The sequence below is a fragment of the Ambystoma mexicanum genome, chromosome 3q (genome assembly GCF_040938575.1).
Source record: "Ambystoma mexicanum isolate Mex_15411 chromosome 3q, UKY_AmexF1_1, whole genome shotgun sequence".
In the NCBI taxonomy this organism is placed as follows: domain Eukaryota; kingdom Metazoa; phylum Chordata; class Amphibia; order Caudata; family Ambystomatidae; genus Ambystoma; species Ambystoma mexicanum.
In genome coordinates this window covers 390,223,788-390,242,684 of record NC_090926.1, presented here as the reverse complement: position 1 = coordinate 390,242,684, position 18,897 = coordinate 390,223,788, and the positions used below count along the sequence as shown (strand labels likewise).

Sequence of the window (18,897 nt, the reverse complement as noted above, 5' to 3'; positions counted from 1 at the left end):
CCCCTATCACCCCGAACTAGTAAAAGCACATTAAACATGTGTCTTCCCATTGTGAGTCCTCGTCTCTAGAAACTCCTCAGGCCCCTCAGCAATGCACACATAGATCAATAGTGCGTCCTCAGGAAGGCACAGAAATGGCTAGGCAATGGAGTGATGTCAAGCAGCAAGGAATTGTGACAAACAAGCCTTTCCCTGCTCTAGGCCTCATGGAGGACAAACAAAACCGAGCCTTGTCTGAACACTATCAATGCGTTTCCACTGGTTGACACAGCTGCTTCAGCAACATGTCTGTGCAAAGTGACATTAAGTATGACACCCCACTCCCCTCATGCTGCTCAAAACATCAATATCCTGCCAAAGCGCACCCACAACGCTTGAACGGTAACTCACAGTCGCTTGAATGCTGCAATGCACCAAGACACCAGTTTATAAAGTAACAAGTTTACTTACAAATCTTCGTTTTACAAAAATACACATGTAAAATGTTTACAGCATGAAAATATCTCGACGTATAAATGCAAATTAATATATCTTGTAAATACGTATGTATACATAAACCTAAACCATGATCTAGAAAAACACATCTTTGGTACCATAGCATCCTGGGGTTTGCTTCCATTCCCAGGCCCACCCTGCCTTGAAGGAGCAGGTGTGTGAAGAATGCGCATTTTCCTTAAAGGGTGAACCCCTCACCCCAATGTTCTACTTCACGGTGTGACAGTTGGGGATTCCTAGACTCCAGCACTGCAGCGGGACTCAGACTCTCTGATGAGTTCATTTGTACATGGAGATCGTGCAAGCAAGGGTTGTGATTACACTTTGGCGATTAAGTGCCCGATTCATGGATTTTTTTGCACGGTTGAAAGCGACTTTGCTCTGCTGAAAAGTGACTTTGCTCTGCTGAAAAGCGACTTTGCACTGCTGAAAAGTGACTTTGCACTGCCGACACAAACCCTGATTCATGGAACTGTGCAAAGTGTATTTTTGCAGTGCAAAGTCCGTAAAAACTCATTTTGTCCTTCAAAAATGACCACTTGCACTGCCTTTGCACTCCAAAAGCACACTTTGCAGAGTTGCATGAATCAGGGTTTGTGTCGTGCAAAGTCGCTTTTCAGCAGTGCAAAGTCGCATGGAAGCGTGCAAAAACTCAATGAATCGGGCCCTAAGTGTGGCCAAACCCCGAATCCCCCGCATTTCCTCTGTATACAGGATTTGCCAAGCTCTTTGAACTCTTAAGAGATTCGGCTGAACCAGTTAGGGGAAGACGGATTTACCAATCTATATATGGAGACCTTCAGCAGGCACTGGAATCTTTCTGAGCTGGAACAGGACCCATCTCTGCTGCTGTTTGGGAGCGGGAGCATTTTATTTTATTCCGGGCCTTAAGGGATTTATGTTAGGGGTGATTTCAGGGAGTTTTGCACAGACTATACGTTTGTATTTGTTTTTGCAAAGATAGTGGACCTTGCTGATCCCTCGGACAATGTCTCGGAAGGAAAGCTCAGGGGCAACGATAGGAGGACACAGAGCACCACAGACTCGATCCCCGGGTATGCACTTAGAAACCTCTGGCTACTAAACACGTTATAAATATCATACCATATCAATGGCATTAAAGGACCGAGTGATTGGGTGTGCAGCATAACACACACCACCTGCCTAGACGGAGAAGCAATGTGTGCTGAGGCAGCTCACCCGGTTTAGCAAATATGCGACACTAGAATTTGTGCTAGGGCAGGTTGATTGCACGTGGGCTCACACAGGACTTGGATAAGTGCAATAGCTGACACTTAGCTGACACAAATAATTGAATTGCTATCATTATTCGCACACTTTGTGTGAAAGGGAAAAATGTTATTTATGATATAATGGTGTGCTCTTACTTTTCTTTAGCCTTTGTTGGAGTTCCGAATGCACCACGTATCTTCCTATGAGCATCCATGAATTAGATACGTTGGTAAAGTGTTTTGTACTTATATGATAGTAGCACTTAAGAATGCACGTTCGGTGTGTTTACAGTGCTGAGCCAATATTTTGAGAATTTTCCATTTGCCATTCAGAATGCAGCTACTAAATGATAGCCGCAGGCTGTGACATGATTTTAAATGAATCTACACCCATTAGCAGAGACATGAAAAACATGGATACGGTGCATTGACCCAGAAGACATGTCCACCCCTGATGAAGTGCCATTTTGGTACCTTCCTACTTTACATTGGAGGCAGGTTGGATGTTTTAGGGCAAAGATGGTGCCTCCTGCTGCCCTTTTTGTGATGGTGCCCTTGGCAGCTGCCTAGGATTGCATTGTTGTAGCACCAGCTCTGTCCAGCATTGGGTCTAATACTCGTGACACAAATTTGGTATAAACTTGATTTATTTTCTGTGGAATGCACTGCAAAATCACCATATTTCTATGTCTTATTCAGGTGTTTGATAAATGCCATGATTAGAGAAATTGATAGCTGACCATGGACACCCCTTGTAATTTCGGGTGGCTTGGGATATCTTTTGTGGTTGCCACTTTCGCACAGCGATTCTGTGTTGGCTGCTTAGCCTAAATGCCTCAACACGGTGGAAGAACATATTATGGATTGTATGTAGCTGAGGGGGCAAATATCAAGGTTGATCAAGGCAGATAGGTTTCTGAAGCATTGGGTGACATGTTGCTAAAGGTGGCAGAAGTGGGATGGCTGCGTTTAGGCTCGCTTTGTGTGACAGCATGCATGAATACTACACTGTGCCCCTGCTTGCTTTCTCATGTACAAAAGAACCAGCAATGAACAACACACTGAAACCCACGATAAAGTGCTGAAGTCACACACAATTTACACGTCCTACATGTTTCCCAATAACACTCATCATTGTCTCAATACCATTTAGTGCCTGGCAAAGTGGCATAAACTGCAGACACTGTCCGTCTGTGGCGGGATAATACAATATCTGCAAAATGTTAGGAGTAAAATCTGAACTACACAAAGTAAAGCAGAGGTGCAGTGCAGATTACTCTCCTTCAAAGGGAGACCCTTGGGTGGTCCGCCTCGGTATCCTCTTTTAAGTGTCTCTGGCTTTTTAACATGGCAAAGTGTCTTCACTTTTTCATTGTATCTATAAAAAAAGTATCAATTTAGGCAGGCCTGGCAAGCCTGCTGCCAGCATCGGAGGCAGTGTTCGTGTTTTTGGCCCAACTGTACGACAGGTAATAGTTAGATGTTAACATAGAACAAAAATACATCCTAGACTGATATACAAGGCTCTGCACACTTGGTCCCTTTGCAGAGGTGGTATGGCCTATCAGTACATTAGGGACTTTTCTGGCAGGCTGGTCCCTTTGAGATGTGGGTAGGACTAGAACAGATCCAGTCACATATCAGACTCTGCCCGCGCCCCATCAGACTCTCAGAGACCCCGACCTGTCGAGAAATTCCCAGTTTTTAGGACTTTTCAGCCACCCTTTGCAATACATCACAAAATGAATAACAAATAAACATGACAATAGCCTCTCATACACGTCACATACAGCGAAAATGCTAATATACCTCTATGCTTATATACAACTACAAAAGTGTAAAAGTGACTCGTATAAAAGTGTGCATATCTTGAGGATTCTCTCCTCGATCGACAGTTATAAAATATCTTATGATATAATCTTGTGAAAGCAATTTACTAACTAAAGGGAATGTCTCCAATCACCAGGATTACTGAGGGCACCGCGCGCCTCGACATGGGCACTGAGGGTCAATTGCACACCATGCATTGCTTCAACATGTGAGGGGAGGGGGAAGGAAGCTGCGCAACCTGTAGCGGTACGGAAGGCAATCCAGGGCGAGGGTGTAGAGTTACACACCAGTTTAGGTCACAGAAGAGCCACTGGCAGCCTCCGGGTTGCGTGGTGCGTTTAGTGCGGGTCCCAGAACAAGAGAGGAGTCAATCTATTGGGTAGATGTGACTCAACAAAATGTCTTAACAAGCAGCCTTAATGGTGAGGGACAGTCATCAGGGGCTAGTGAACCCCTCGCTGAGGACACCAGTGAGACTACAGTCTTATCACTAGGCCCATGGATCTTCAATTAGGGAAAATTAAAACGTTTCACCTCGATCCTCTTAGTACAGGTCTATATGACCGCACTGAGGCAAACTAAGGGGTTCCATATGTAGTCACCCATCTGCAGGTTCATGTGACTTTACTCAGGGTGCATCTATGAATTTAGTCTCTACACTCTCAACATTAGGTCCCCACGCGTGACCTTCCTCATAGAAAGTAGCCAATTTGCATCTCTGCCTTCTGATCCCTCCCAACGTGTGTGTTTGTGTGTGGGGGAGGGGAGCTTCTTAAGGACACGTTTAATGTCTTCCCTAGCAGTACCAGACCCATGTGACCTTGCACTAGCAAATCAACAGCCTCCGCCTCTACCAGAACCAAATTACTGTGACCTAACAGAGAGTAAGCAGAAAAAGTACCATTGATACCCTCCTATCTCTGGGATTAGGTGACCTCCCCTAGGGTAACTGCAAAGTTCCCCCTCTAATCTCACAAGAAACCCTTCCGCCTGCACCGAGGGCACCTTGAGACATTGAGTGAAAAAGAAACCCTAAAGCTTTGGCTTCCCTCCTCCTTCCCCAACCAGTGGCACCACTGTCCCCAAGACCAGCTTGAGTCCTAAATCAAAACAGCGAGAGTCCTGCTCCCGATCAGTGGTCTTCAGAGACCACCACATCTCAAAAAATGTCCCATTGTACATGAGATCAGAGTGACCCTAAAATGTCCACCCTTCATACACATAATAATACGCATGCCCCTCACACTCGTCTAGTACTCGTGCCTTCCCAGGTGGTGTAAAATGTTCCCAACGGGTAGTGGAAGGGCTTTGCACAAAGTGCCGGTGCTTTCCAGCCAAACTATATTTACATCTTTCTCCACAGCACCCACAGGCTTTGCAGAAGCAGCTCTGAGGAAGTTCTGATGCTAACGTTGACTCAGAGCTGTGGACACACATATTCTCTGAATAGAGAGTACAGTACATGCCCTGGCAGACAGTGACTCAGAGAACATCTCGAGACTTCTTTCTTTCTTTCTTTCTTTCTTTTTTTTCTTTCTTTCTTTCTTTCTTTCTTTCTTTCTTTCTTTCTTTCTTTCTTTCTTTCTTTCTTTCTTTCTTTCTTTCTTTCTTTCTTTCTTTCTTTCTTTCTTTCCTTCTTTCTTTCTTTCCTTCTCTTTTTTTCTTTCCTTCTCTCTTTCTTTCTCCCCCCCGATCCTTACTATGTTGCCTGTAATGTTTTACAATGAACCAGTCAATATCATCAAACATGATCAGTCTCTTCTCGCGGTGGATGATTATCCCACGAGACATGTGCAGAACAGTCATTATCATTGTACCGTGGCACATGTTCCCTTGTCTGGATTCCGATTCCAATTGCGATTCAAAAGGTACAAAATACCAAAGCTGTCTGGAGGGGAAGGGATGGTAATGTGTGCCCCTTTTCTCAGCTCAACCCCAAAAGGCTGTAATGTCTTTTCAAAACATGAGAACATGTGAACTTCATAGTTTGGGGATTTGTTCCAAGTCCTCGGTCTGGGCGCCGACCCATTGCCGCTGCTACAGAACACCCCTGCTACAGGAAGCTCTCCTCCACCTCCGGCTGCTCACAGTCTGGATCCTGGCCCAGCTCCTTTGCCACATCCTCCTCTTGAAGATCCAGAGGGCTCTCGCAGGAGATGGTGGATGCCGTGTGGCCTTCGTCCAAGGTGGAGCTGGAAAGGCAGAAAGAAGCAAATGGCCAACATTGTGAGAAGCCTGGGGACAGCTTGGGGTGTTCCAATATAGGCAATGTATCACATAGTGCTATGCCCTCAATAACCCAAGGTTATCACACAGACTGCTCCATGAATTGGTAGTGTTGTGTATTAAGATTTTATTTGCGAGTTAGTGTGGTCACATCCCAAAACAAGGGTTCGAGCTATGAGCTCTTCATCAGCTGCTTGTAAACAATACAACATAAATAGGACATTACTGCAATGATATTTACAATGAAAATCTAGACACAATTCACATCAAACATTATCTGGTCTACTAAGACTGCTGTCTAGGTAGGAGTCTTATTGATATGATATGATTGGTTATTTATAACACATTCAATACCCAGAGATTTCTAAGCACAGACCCGGGGAACGAACCTGTCTTGCTCCGTGTCGTCTTGCTTCCAAGGTGAGCACATTACCCCTGAGCTATCCTTCCGAGACTATAAGGGCCTTGAGATTGACACGCCTTCTTCTTCATCACACAATTCTTCATGTTTATTAACCATGATGCTACCTCATATGTATGGTAAAAAGAGGACCTCCTGGCTGGTTTACCAAACAGAGTAAATACACTTGTAGCGTCTATATCGGAAAATAGACTTGTGGCCACTGAATCGTCTCTTGAATTAAAAGCATGCTAGCCCACACTTCTCCTGAATGGACTGCAAATGTAACCTTTGGTTGCTATTAGATCTGGTATAGTTCCTCAATCTCCCATTTTCTAAAGATTTTCCCGAAAAACTATTCTACTGCTAAACAGAGAAAATAGACTAGGTCCTATTTCCCTGTCTCATTTACTCTTTCTCTATCCCTCAATCATTTTTATTCGATCTTCCCTTCACTTTGGCACGCCACAAACTCCCACAATTTAGATTCCAAAAATTGGACCAAATCCCTAAGCATGCACCAGGAGGAACTCGTCAAAGAAAGCAACCACAAGGAGAACTACTGGATACATTTACTATCCAGTTTTCAACCACGTGATCTGAATGATGAAATTGACTATTTGTATTTTATCTAGAGGAAATTCAAATAAGACTGTGCCCCAATTCCACAAGATGGGAATGGCTCATTATCCCATTGGCACTTTAAAGGTGTGGATTTATAACAAAATAACCTGAATGATAATTAAGGAGCACTCTTGTGTTTTGTGTAAGAAGGAAATTACCCAAAAGATTTCTTGGGAAGCACCGATTCCAACTCGATGACAAACACAATGCATAGTCCTGACCTAACTAAAACCTGTTTAACTGCAATAGGCAGATGGTCTTCTGAATGACACAAGGCCTAGTAAGTAAGATCTTTTGTCTTGTCCTCCCTCTGCTCAATCCCTTGTCTTGTAGCGCCTAGAAACACTTATGCACAGAAGCGTTATAAATGACATATCATATCATAGCTATTTTCTTTGTCACATCAAGGATGATGCAAGTTGTATGCACTGTCGAAATATTTCACAAACGTGAGGGGGTTCTGCAGTCTTTTCCCAGTTCAATAGCGACTGATTGCTCTCCAATATCCCTAATGCTGTCTGAAAAGTCTTAAATAGCTGCCTAGTGGCAGGGCGTTAATGCCAGAAGAGATGAAACATACTTACTGCGAGACTTTTCTATTTATTATGCTGTTTTCAATGACAATATACCATGTTGAGTGTGTTACTGATTGTAAGCACTTAGTTTATGCACATTATATAATCTTCCTCATGGTCAATAATATTTTGATTAAAACAGCAGCATAATCATGAAAGCAGTCACCCTCTCTTCTCTCTAACACACTCCCTTTCATGCTATGTTCATTTGTGTTATCTTTCCCTCACCTTCTTATCTCGTATTTCCTTTTTCTCTCTGCCTCTCTCGCATCTATCGTTTCTTTACCTAGCTGCCCAATGTTGTCCCCTCTCTCTCATAACCTTTTCGCTCTCTTTTTCCCTCCGTCCTCTACATTCTCACATTCTATTTCTCTTGATCTCTCACTCTCAATTTCTATCTTTCAATGTCTTTCGCTGTCCCTGTCTGTTGTCTCTAACTCTCACTCCAACTAGTGTGACTGTGTTACAGCTGCAGTGCTTTCTTAAGCTACGAAGACCTTCTTCCTACCTTGGCCGACTTTCTCCGGTCCCGCTGATAACCTCCTCAGAGTCTTCTGGCTGTGGATCTGGGAGAGGGATGATGTAATCATTGTCACTGTTAGGGGTCACTGTTGTGTAGCTGATGGGGTTCGGCGTTTCCTCAGGGACAGGCCGGTCTGTGATGCCCGGGATCTTCACCCTGGGTCTTGCCCGCACGACAGCTGGATGGTCACTCCGCAGAAACTCCTCATTCACCTGCTCATATTTCTGATCACATGTGGAGAAAACAAAATCCCAGGTTAGAAAAGGACATTTCCTCGATACTGGACCTTTGCCGCCACAATCGGCAAGGGAACCCTTAAGGACACGGCATGAGCCTCTTGCAGAATGCGCTTGTTTTACATGTGACTAAAGCAGAGTTTGGCCCAACAAGAGTTTCAGAACCATTGGCCTATTGAAAATGCTGTCATTTGAAAGTTTGCTTATGTCTCTAAAATATGTACAATGCTGAGCGTTATATAAGCTCCCACCTCACACAGGACCATTTGCAAGAAAGTGTGTACGGGAAGAGAGTCTTCAATCCTCCTTGTTCAAATCCCTAACTCTAACCCAGCACTACAAGCCTTTCAATAGTACTGAGTTCCTGGGAATTCTGCTTCATGTAACGAAAGAAGAAAATGCATCCCAGAATGCAAGGAGATGGCCAAGCCTGATGTACCTCTTTGAAGTCTTCGCCCAGCAGGTTTCCCATGAGTGCCACCAGCTGCGAGAAGGACGGCCTGGCCTCATACTTCTCATCCCAACACTTACGCATGATCTCGTAGCTTCAAGGAAGAAGAAATGCAAAAGTGAGTCCTAACGATGGAACAACAGGGTCTTTTGCTCTCTTTCGCTCTCAGATCGGTATCTATGCAATAGTCATGGATCGACTCACATGTCCTCTGACGCGTGAGCGGGCTTGGACATCCTGTATCCTCGTTTGAGCGCATTGTAGAACTGCTCATTCATCGGTAGCTCCGGGTATGGTGTCCCACCTGGAATAAGAAACACATATTTGTCAATTACAGTAATCCTAGTGTTTTTCAGCACAGACATCAGCCCATTGCACACGTGTTCTAAAAATTGAATCAGAACAGGGATAACATACATTATCAAAATAATGGGAGAAATTACAGTACTACAAATTTAAATAAAAAATGACATTGTTTAAAAATGTATTTGAAACAATGAAACGTCTGTCTGGCCCCCATCAAAGGGCTCAAAGGTTTGGAGAGCATATGAAAAAGGATGTCACTGGGAAGTTAGTGAAGCTTTGAAGCTGAGCTGCTATCAGTCACCCCTTCCTCCCCGATACAGAGAAAGCCAATCGCTCCTTGTACTGACCCCAGCAGCAACCAGAGTAGTAGCAATTCCTCTACTCACTGAGCCTCTTAGCTCAAGCCTAGCATAAACATACGTTTTGTTATGTAGAGCTCTCGTTTGCTTTCTGGCACTTACTGTTTATCCTTTTCCATATGTTTTCATAATTATTTGTCATCCGTCTGTCAGTATTTGTCTGTTGCTTTTGTGTAATAAAGGCTCCCACTGATATTTATCTATATTTGTTTTTGTATTGTGACTGTGCAGCCCTCACTTGGGATGCAGTGTGGGTGCATACACATAGTGTGCTGCTTCACATTTCTCACTGTACATTGTGTGGAAATACTCAGGACTCCAAGAGGGTCAGGAGCACTGAGCATCCTATGCTTTGTTGATAATTTCCCTTTCTATCAGCCTCCATTTCTGTTGTCACTTTCCAGCAAGGCTGCCCTAAACGTCCTGGAGGGTTCCTAGTTCCACAGAATACGAGACAGCACGCTGTAAAAGGCAGTACAGGGAGATGGTGAGAACGGGGTGCAGAGAGACTGGGCCAAGAGGAGCTCACCACTTTATTGCTATAGGCAGCTGGAGCCTCCAGAAGCAAAGGAAGATAAAGCAGGAGCTAAACATCTAACGGGAAATGAAGGAGAAGAAGATGGAAGGACGTGAGGAATACCAGAGCTGCCTGGTAAGCCGAGAGAGAGCCAGTGGGTTACCGGAGCACTTGAGCGTGAGTCTCGCATATCATTAACAGTGCGAGAAAGCCCAATTAAAGTAATTGGAGGAACTGATACAAATACGAACAGTGTTAAAAAAGGGTTGCAGACCCAAATCTTTGAAAGAGAGATTAATACAAATACGAACAGTGTTAAGAAAGGCTTGTGACCAAAATCTTGGAAAGAGAGATTGATACAAATACGAACAGTAATAAGAAAGAGTCAGTGACCCAATACTTGGAAAGGGAGATTGATAGAAATACAAACAGTGTTAAGAAAAGGTTGGTGACCCAATACTTGGAGAGAGAGGTTGATACAAATAGTGTGAAGAAGGGATCAGTGACCCAAAGCTTGGAAAAGGACATTGACCCGAATACAACTACTGTTAAGAAAGGGTCAGTGACCCAACATTTGAAAATGGGAGATTAGACCAATAAGAATTTTGCTGACAAAGGGTCGGTGACCCAATACTGCAAAAGCATTACTTCTTGGATGCAAGAAAGAGTGAGTGGAGAACGGAAAAGCCCTGGCAGGATAGTGAACCAGGCAAACAATGAGCCTGGGACGCACATCCATGAAAGGATATAAAGCCCTGGCAGGAGAGTAAACCAGGCACTGTGTGAGTCTGAGACCCACACCCAAGAGACAGAATTGTGATATCCTGGTAGGAGAGTAAACCAGGCACTGTGCAAATTTGGGACCCACACCCAAGAAGCAGAACTATGATATCCTGGCAGGAGAGTAAACCAGGAGTAGGAAGAGAAGTACACCAGGGGTAACAAGAGGAACAGTCAAAGGAAAAGCAAAGAACCATGCCCCTTTAAGGTTAATGGACACATAGAGAGGGATACACTGTATATTTAAATGAACTGTGTATTTAAAGTATCCTCCATGAAAGAGTCTTCCTCCTTGAACTGTGATAAAGAGACATTCAAACTACCAGAAGAAATGTAGGGCAAGGGAAGACCCCTTTCCTGATGGAACTTTATTCCTTTGTTTTTGACCTCTTAGAACTTTATGTGTTGAACTGTGAAAGAAGGTTACAATTACCTAGCTTACAGAAATCCCCTTGTTGTACCTTCAATTGAGTTTAGTGTGTAAGGGTCAGTTTAGAGTTTTCAACACAGGACGGATGACGCTCTTTTGTTTAACATCCTGACACAGACGTTCCTTAGTTTTGTTGAGGAAGGGAAACCCCTCTTAGGATTAGCGATAGATAGCATTTCTCCCAACCCCCTTATTATTTTGTGATAAATAAAAGTTTATAATCAACACTTAACATACCACTGTGTCAGAGTCTTACTCTTGATCTCTTACAGCACCTAAAGACAATCTGGTCGCAGCAGATACATTTTTACAATTCTTCATTATAACGGCTATTAAACGTGGCTAGTGCCCTAAAACGGCTGTGCCAAGAGATCTTCGCTTGCTTCTTTGGCAATATTGTTGTTTAGCCTTCTGCCTATCTTGCAGGTCAGAAAATCCCTTATAAGGTCATGCACTTGCCTGGGAAAGCTGCTATTTTCTTGGGCAAGTGATGCCTGTGTGTGTGTCTAGTCTGACTCGACATCCGTGGTGCCAGAAAGTCTAGGTGTGGGGCAAATGTGAAAACAGTAGTTGGCCCTGATTGGACAACTGTTGGCTGTTTGAATGGTGCTGATCCTCATCATTGGCAGGCTTGGACTTGCTTCTAGCTCAGATTGTGTATGAGAAGAGGACCTCTGCAGCCTTTTCTTTACATCATCGTTGGAGCCAAGAATCCATCGAAGCACAGCCTGCTGAAAATCTGTCAGCGTCTTTTGATGTGGCCCAGCATCCCTTCCTGTATCTGGCCTGGTGATGCCCTGTGTGACTACCTGATCTCTGAAGACCCTGACGGTGCTTCACCCTTTGGACTAGTTGGACCAACTAGTCTCAATACCATCTCGAGGATCCTGCCCTTCTGAGCTTTCGGAAGTCTTGGTGGACCAGCTCCCTTAAAGGGCTACCTCACCAGAAGCGTCACTGTTCTGTGTTCAAGCCCAGAATTTTGGTAGTTGGTAGGCATACCACAAGTTGTCTTTTCCCTAAATTTCAGCATCCCGGCATCAAGGGATCCTGTCTTGGCACAGCTTCTGTGACCACGAGTGGAAGGACGACTGTCATTGCCTGTGTGCAGAGACCATTGCTGGAACTCAACTTTCTCCAACCTGTGAAGTCTCCTGAGGAGGTTTGCATGAGTGTTTCTTGCATATCTTCATCGCCAGAGGTTGCATCTTGCAGTTGCACCCAACCGGAGGAAACCTTGAATACTTGAACCTGCAATACCTGGGCATCGCTCACCAGCACAACAATGACATCTGGGAAAATTGGAGTCAGGGGGGTAAGTAAACACATTGTATCTGTCCACCCTCTGTCCTCCATAGGATAATATTGGGAACAAGTTACTGTGTCTCCTACATTCCATTCCACTCACCTTTTGGTCATCAAACCTGTGCAGAGAACCTGAAATGTTATGTTCTGTTATATGTCCCTTGTATAGTACCTACTGCCATTGCTAGGGCCTTGAAGCGCTGTGGGGTTGAAGGCCCTTTGGAAGACCATAGGCAGAGATGTAAGAGTTGAAGGCATTATTTCTAGAATGCATGTGTGCATTTTTAACCAGCACGAAGGTGGGTAGGGAACGATTAGGTCCCTAGCAGCAACCAATAGTTAGCAGTAGTTAGCAGGTGAGAGAATGGGTGCTGTGACAAATTGGCAGGGGAGTGGGATAGTCCGAAGGGTCAGATTATGTGAACAGCTGGTCAGAATTATGCGTGGGTCTCAGCTGTATTCTATTGGATGAGGTGATGCGTGTTTGAGTGAGTGGGTCGCGTCCGTTTGGGATACGGTTATGTTTTTCATAGTATGCAAGGATGGCAGTGAACAACAGTAGCAAACTACATTTGGGAAACCCACACCCTGGACCCTAAGGGAAGAAAAGCAAGTATGGAAGTGGAGAACAGTACAAAATACCATTTGGAAACCTGCATCCTGGACCTTAAGGGAAGAGAGGCAGGTATGGCAGTGGAGAACAGTAGCAAAATACAGTGGGACAACCCACACCCTAGACCCTAAGGGAAGAAAAGCAAGTATGGCAGTAGAAAGCAGTAGCAAAATATGGTTGGGAAGCACTGTGGGATAGTAATGCAATGTAGTGGAATAAAACAACACAGAGATTCGAAAAATGCAGTCTCCAACCCAGAAGCACTGTGGGAAGATAATGCAATGTGGTGGAACAAAACAACAACGAGATTCAGTAAAGCAATAACGTAGTCTCATATTTTAGCTGCAGACTGTGACAGTGAGACCTGGCAGGGCTGGAGTACAAATGGCAAAAAGGCAAACAGGGATGGAAGGTGTCCACAGGAGGGTGCCCTTTGGCTGCACCCTCAGCCAGCTGCCCGGGCAAGGCTGCCCTGTGCGATCTGCTTATGTGGGTGATGGCAAGGGTCAGCTGATCCATTCAATCTACCAATCACAGGCTGGGGGCGGGCAGAGGGAGGTTTGGAGAGAGGGCTAAAATGAGGAGAAGGAAAGGCCCAGAAATGTATGCTGCAGCATTCCCTGGTCTCAGGCTGCAACAATGGGGTCAGGTCTTCAGCTCACTGCTGAAATTCTCTCGGAAGCAAGTGCTTCCTCAACAGAGCGGCAGTTGCCCAGAAAGAACGTCTATTCCTCCAGCGAGGAACGTGTGGGTGATGGCCAGGATCAACTGACCCATTCAGTCCACCAATCACTGGCTGGGGTGATGGGGGTCGGGGGGCAGAGGGAGTGTTGGAGGGTAAGGGCTAAGGTGAGGAGAGGGAAAGACTGGAAAATGGATGCTACAGCATTTCCTATTCTCAGGCTGTAACAATGGGGTTCATATCTTCAACTCACCACTGATATTCTCTCTGAAGCAAATGCTTCCTCCGCAGACCAGCAGCAGCCCAGAAAGATTGGCAATTTCTTCAGCGAGGAACGTGTGGGTGCTATATAAGAACCAATTTACTTACCTTTGGTAAGAATTGTTGAATATTTTCTGAACTATCACCAACACAAGTGAATTGCAAGTTACCTGTGGAGCCTCCCTTCAGGGGAGAAACCTTGTGACTCCTGTGACCTTTGGCTTAAGGCCCCATTATGGTTTGGATTGCTTAAGTTAGGGAATTAACGTGTGACCTAGTTCCATCGTCTATTGCATTTTCTCTATTTACAAACTTTGCTGAAACAGTATTTGAATGCATATTTGAACTGTGGTAATTGGATGTATTTGTATCAGAGTATTTTGATGTTAATACTGCCTGTTAGATGCATTTTTCAGTGTGTCGAAACACCTATAATATATAACTGTATGTTTTATGCTTACTGTCTAGATTAAGTTATTTATTCCCATACTGTGTGGACTCATTGAGGGCCTTTGACCCCACTTACACCCCCCTGAGAATAAACCTTGACTGCTTTCCATTGCTACCTTGATTGGGTGTTGCCTAACCACTCAAAGTTCTGTGTTCAGTATAACTAGGGTTGCCTCCTAAAATCTGTCCACCAGGCCAGGTTCTAGACATCCATGTTAACAGGAAGCAGCAGGAGTATGCGGTCAATAGCTTGCTTTGTATGTGAGCTTGTACCATCTAATCAATCCCGCATTCCAAGCAGCCCAATTGGTTGTCGCACCGACCAAGGGTCCTAGCGTCTGGTATTGCAAAGCTCTTCCTAACATTATGACAGCTCCTATGCAAATGACACCTCTGACCAGTGCACTCTCCCTGAGACCCCATGACATCAGCATGACATTTTCTCTTCAAAAGACTGCTCCCACAATCGCTAATGACTCTACAATGAATCATTGATTACAGTACATTTCTTTCAGGAGTTGTACATTTTTCGCTTTTCAAAAAGTTTGCTTTATTTTTCGTTAAATTTGAAATCCTCAAAGTTAATTTGGAAGCTGCTTCCTATTTCCTTATTGTAAAGTTATGTTATCGCCAATTCATTTATCATCTAAATTTGATAAACTAAGTTTTTGTGAAGAAACCTTTCTTCAGATTCACATGCAAGCAGCATACCCACCTAAAGTGAAGATCTCCCACAGCAGGATCCCGTACGACCAGACATCACTCAGGGTTGTGTACAGGTTGTTAAAGATACTTTCTGGTGCCATCCATTTTAGGGGTAAGAAAGTCTGTCAGGAAGAAAGACAGCGGTTAGAACACTCAACATCTTTCCATCAGCTTAGAAGTAGATTTGTGGCGGGTTTTGGGCTCTGAGAATGGCATAAATGCCTTGCCTTCCACTGGTTTTATCTGACCTATTCTAAAATCAGCCCTCCTGATATATATGTAAAAGGTTGCTCAATCAAAAGGTAAAGTCTACAAACAGTAGAAATAACAATCTTAACATTCACTTCTACTATGGTCTTGTCATCTGCCTAATATTTTGGCTGAGTGTTAAGGTTGGATTTGTAGTTGTTTGGAGTGAGTGTTTATGCTCTGAATTTCATGGTTGAATTTGTAGTGGTATGGAGGAGGTGTTTGCGCCTTAATGTTGTTAGTGTAATCTTAATTCTTTCTTCAAAAGGTTTTTATTTCAATTTTATTTCAATATTTCTTGTGGGGAGTATGGTGTATAGCATATGAGTGAATGTTCTATAAGTGTATTGGGTATGAGTGCATTGGTGTATGAGTGTATGGCGTATGAGCATATGCTCTGTATGTGTGTCGTATGAATGTATCATGTATGGGTGTATTGCGTATGAGTGTATGGCATATGAGTGTATGGTGTATGAGTGGTGCAAGCGTGTTTGATATGTGAGCATTAGCATATGAGTGTGTGGCATATGACTGTTGGGTGTACAGCCTCTAGGCTTATGTTGAGTGAGTGTACGGCTTGTAAGTGTGTGGCATGTGAGTGTATGTAGTATGACTGTTTAGTTTAGGAGTGGAGGATGTAAGAGTGGATGGCATATGTGTGTAAGGCTAATGATTGTAGGTCCTACAATCGTATGTCGTATGAATGTATGTTGTGTCATGGGTATAGCATAAAGGTGTAGTAGAGAAGCAGGTGGATCCCTCTTCTCTAGTCCCTGCCCTCTCACCACGTCTTATTGGAGTAGCAGACAAAGAACTACAATTTGTAACCCATGCACGAGTTTATGCGACATGTACATAACGTGTCAATTGTATGAAAGACAATATGCACTGAGACAGTCATTCAGAAGATACCCTCGCGTTGTGGAAGGAAGTTACCAAGAAGGATGCCCACTGCCAAAATGCCAGAAGAATGCGGCTATGCGAATCATGGATGAATGTTAAGTAAAAGTCTGATGACAACAGAATGATGTCATAATGAAAATATATGAACCTATGTTGAAACAATATGAAAATACTTAAGAATGACGATGTAAACTGAAGCACGAAGCGAAACATGTACGTAAAAATGAAGTAATCATGCAAATAAGGTGAAGTAACTTGCTGACCAATAACTGTAAATACGCTGTAACGCAAGGTAGAAAAAACATATAGAAGCTTGCTAAAAACAGGTATATAAACTGCATTTAAGATGCAATTGGAAGAAAATGGACTAGGGCCCGTGTTAAAGGATCAACCCAGCTACCTGAAAATACGAGCATAGGATTGCAAATTGAAGAATTGATGAAGAAGCTGTTTTTGTGTGCAGAATAATGGAGTACGTTTACCTGAAGTCAAGGAGGCAATTTGAGATATGGGTGCAAGGCACAAAGGGAGTCAAATGAACAGACGATGTGCTTGAGACATATTTCTGCTAAGATTAGGAGGGACAAGGACATTTGCAGACCAAGTGTTGGACAACCACGAAGGCAAAAGCTTATGTGAGATGGAGTGAGTATGTCTCTAAAGGCCAGAAGGGTAATGACACCCTGTTTAATGAAATCAAATAGCAGTAATTGAGAGGCTGAAATGGACAGAATCATTGTCTCCTGACAATTGATGAAGAACTTAAAGCAAAGGCTAGTTATTAGAGCTTCTAGTTAAGATAGTGGTGTGCTCGCACTCCCTCAAATGTCTCAGAACAGTGAGCCGACTACAAACTCAACTACAAACGATAGATCTTGGCTAAGGATCAGGTTGATGAAATGCGATGGACTAATTGGGAAAACAAGAGAACAAGTTGACGCAGCTTGAACACCTAGATTGTGTTCTGTTCACGTGCTGCTAATGAGCCAAAAGTCCAAGGTTGGACTGGGTTGCCAACCAATCAAAAATCCTGCCACACACTTTCATACACAATGTTGCAGTTATTGTTCCACTGCCATATTCTCAGCTATAATCAGTATGTGACGTACGTAGAAGTAACTCAGGGTGTGTCCTACAGACAAGGGGCAGCCAATGAGATATTAACTCGTATATAATTGCATAAGTAGATATGTTCCTCTAATCCAATCCCTCCCGTTGATAGGCTTCATGAAATGCCACGTAGGATGACATAAATAATGCATGTGAAAGTATATGAACTCTGTACAAGCAAAATTATGTGGGAACATTGAGCATCTACTTTGATAGCTGTCATATCCCCCTGCTTTCTTTCACTGAGATTAAAGCAGTATGTTATCATCTTCCTTTGGTCTGTCCAGTTATCTGTTCTGATATGATTACTGATAATTCCATCTAGCACCTAGAAGACGCTTCAAGCTGCTAGAGCACAATATCAGTGTATGTTTTGTGGCGTAGGTGTGTGGGGTACGAGTGCTTGTCATATGAGCACCTGGCATAAGACGTCTAGTGTAAGTGCAGCGTAAGTGAATGGCGTACGAGCGTGTGGTTTGTATGTACATGGCATAAGAGCATGTGGCATAATTGTGTGCTCTTTAGGAACATGTGGTGTGTGTCTGTGTGTTGTTAAGTCTGCGTCACAAGACTGTGGCATAACATTGTGTAGTGTATGATAGCGTGGCAAAAGAGTGTGTGGTGTATGTGCTGGACCCTTGGATTTTTTATCAGTTCTCCTGAGTGAGTAGGGACCTTTTTCCCACTCAATCAGTCTTTTAATCTACCTCTGGGAACTTTTTTCAACCCTTTTGGTTGCATCTTTTTGGAGTTATGCTTTCCACCACCTTTTAAGGCATCTACAATGTATTATTGCAGCATGCAGCACTTTCTGTGCCGTGTTGCTGGGAGCTCTTTGAGCTGCCTTTTTTTTATTTTCCTTTTGAAAACTACTGTTTCCAAGGATAAGGGCATACTTTGAAACCTACCTTACTGTTATTTTGTGGAATCAGCACCCCCCACCTTATGTGGAGTGCTGAGGGGACACAATGTATTCCCTTTTTCACTTCTCTTGTTCTTGTAACTTCCTTGTTAAAGTGACATGTCCATCTGAGTGGCTGGGGGTAGTGGATGTTTTCTACTGATTTTTAGTGATACCTACACACAGGCTGCTGTTGCAGCTGCAGAAAGGGACACATGGGTATAAATATGGTGCCTGTCTTTTTTTTCCACCAACTCTTGATGACTTGTCCTTTCTTGAGCCTTCTTCTGTCGTCCTGGGCGGGTAGGTCTGCTGACTCTTTCGTTTTTGCCGGGCTCCCGTTGGGAAGCCCGCCCGAGGGCGCCAGCGTGTCTGGGAGGACAGGAAGCTGGAAGTGCACCGAAACTCTGCTGGTCTTTGTCCTCCAGTGTGTCTGCTTGACTCCAGTTCTGACTGGGAGGCTGGCTGTCCTCAACGTTTGAATGTGACATGACTGCTGATTGGCTGGGTTCCTGCATAAAGATGAGGGTCCTGGAGCAGAACAAGAGAATCGACCCATTGAAAGAAGAAGCCGAAGAAGAAGAAGGACATCTGAAGCCACCTCCAGCGATGGCCAAGCCGACCGAGTAACAGCTGCTACTCCAACCTCCTTTTCTGATTGACAGAGAATATCCAGACTGGATTTGGTGGGACCAACCAGTCTCTAGTCCATCTGCATTTTGAGCTATCCCTTG

The 18,897-nt window shown here is 44.0% G+C and overlaps 1 protein-coding gene across 1 annotated transcript in view; it reads right to left on the bottom strand.

The window, feature by feature from the left end:
• Window positions 1–425: 425 nt before the first annotated feature.
• Window positions 426–18,897, bottom strand: part of PDGFRB (platelet derived growth factor receptor beta) — a 234,991-nt gene continuing 216,519 nt past the window's right edge. The window contains exons 19-23 of the mRNA XM_069654064.1: window positions 15,011–15,122; window positions 8,797–8,896; window positions 8,581–8,686; window positions 7,891–8,129; window positions 426–5,749 (exon numbers count right to left, since the gene is read on the bottom strand). Of these exons, the coding sequence (XP_069510165.1) occupies window positions 5,611–5,749; window positions 7,891–8,129; window positions 8,581–8,686; window positions 8,797–8,896; window positions 15,011–15,122 (696 nt within the window). The 3' untranslated portion in view covers window positions 426–5,610. The remainder of the gene's footprint in view (window positions 5,750–7,890; window positions 8,130–8,580; window positions 8,687–8,796; window positions 8,897–15,010; window positions 15,123–18,897) is intronic.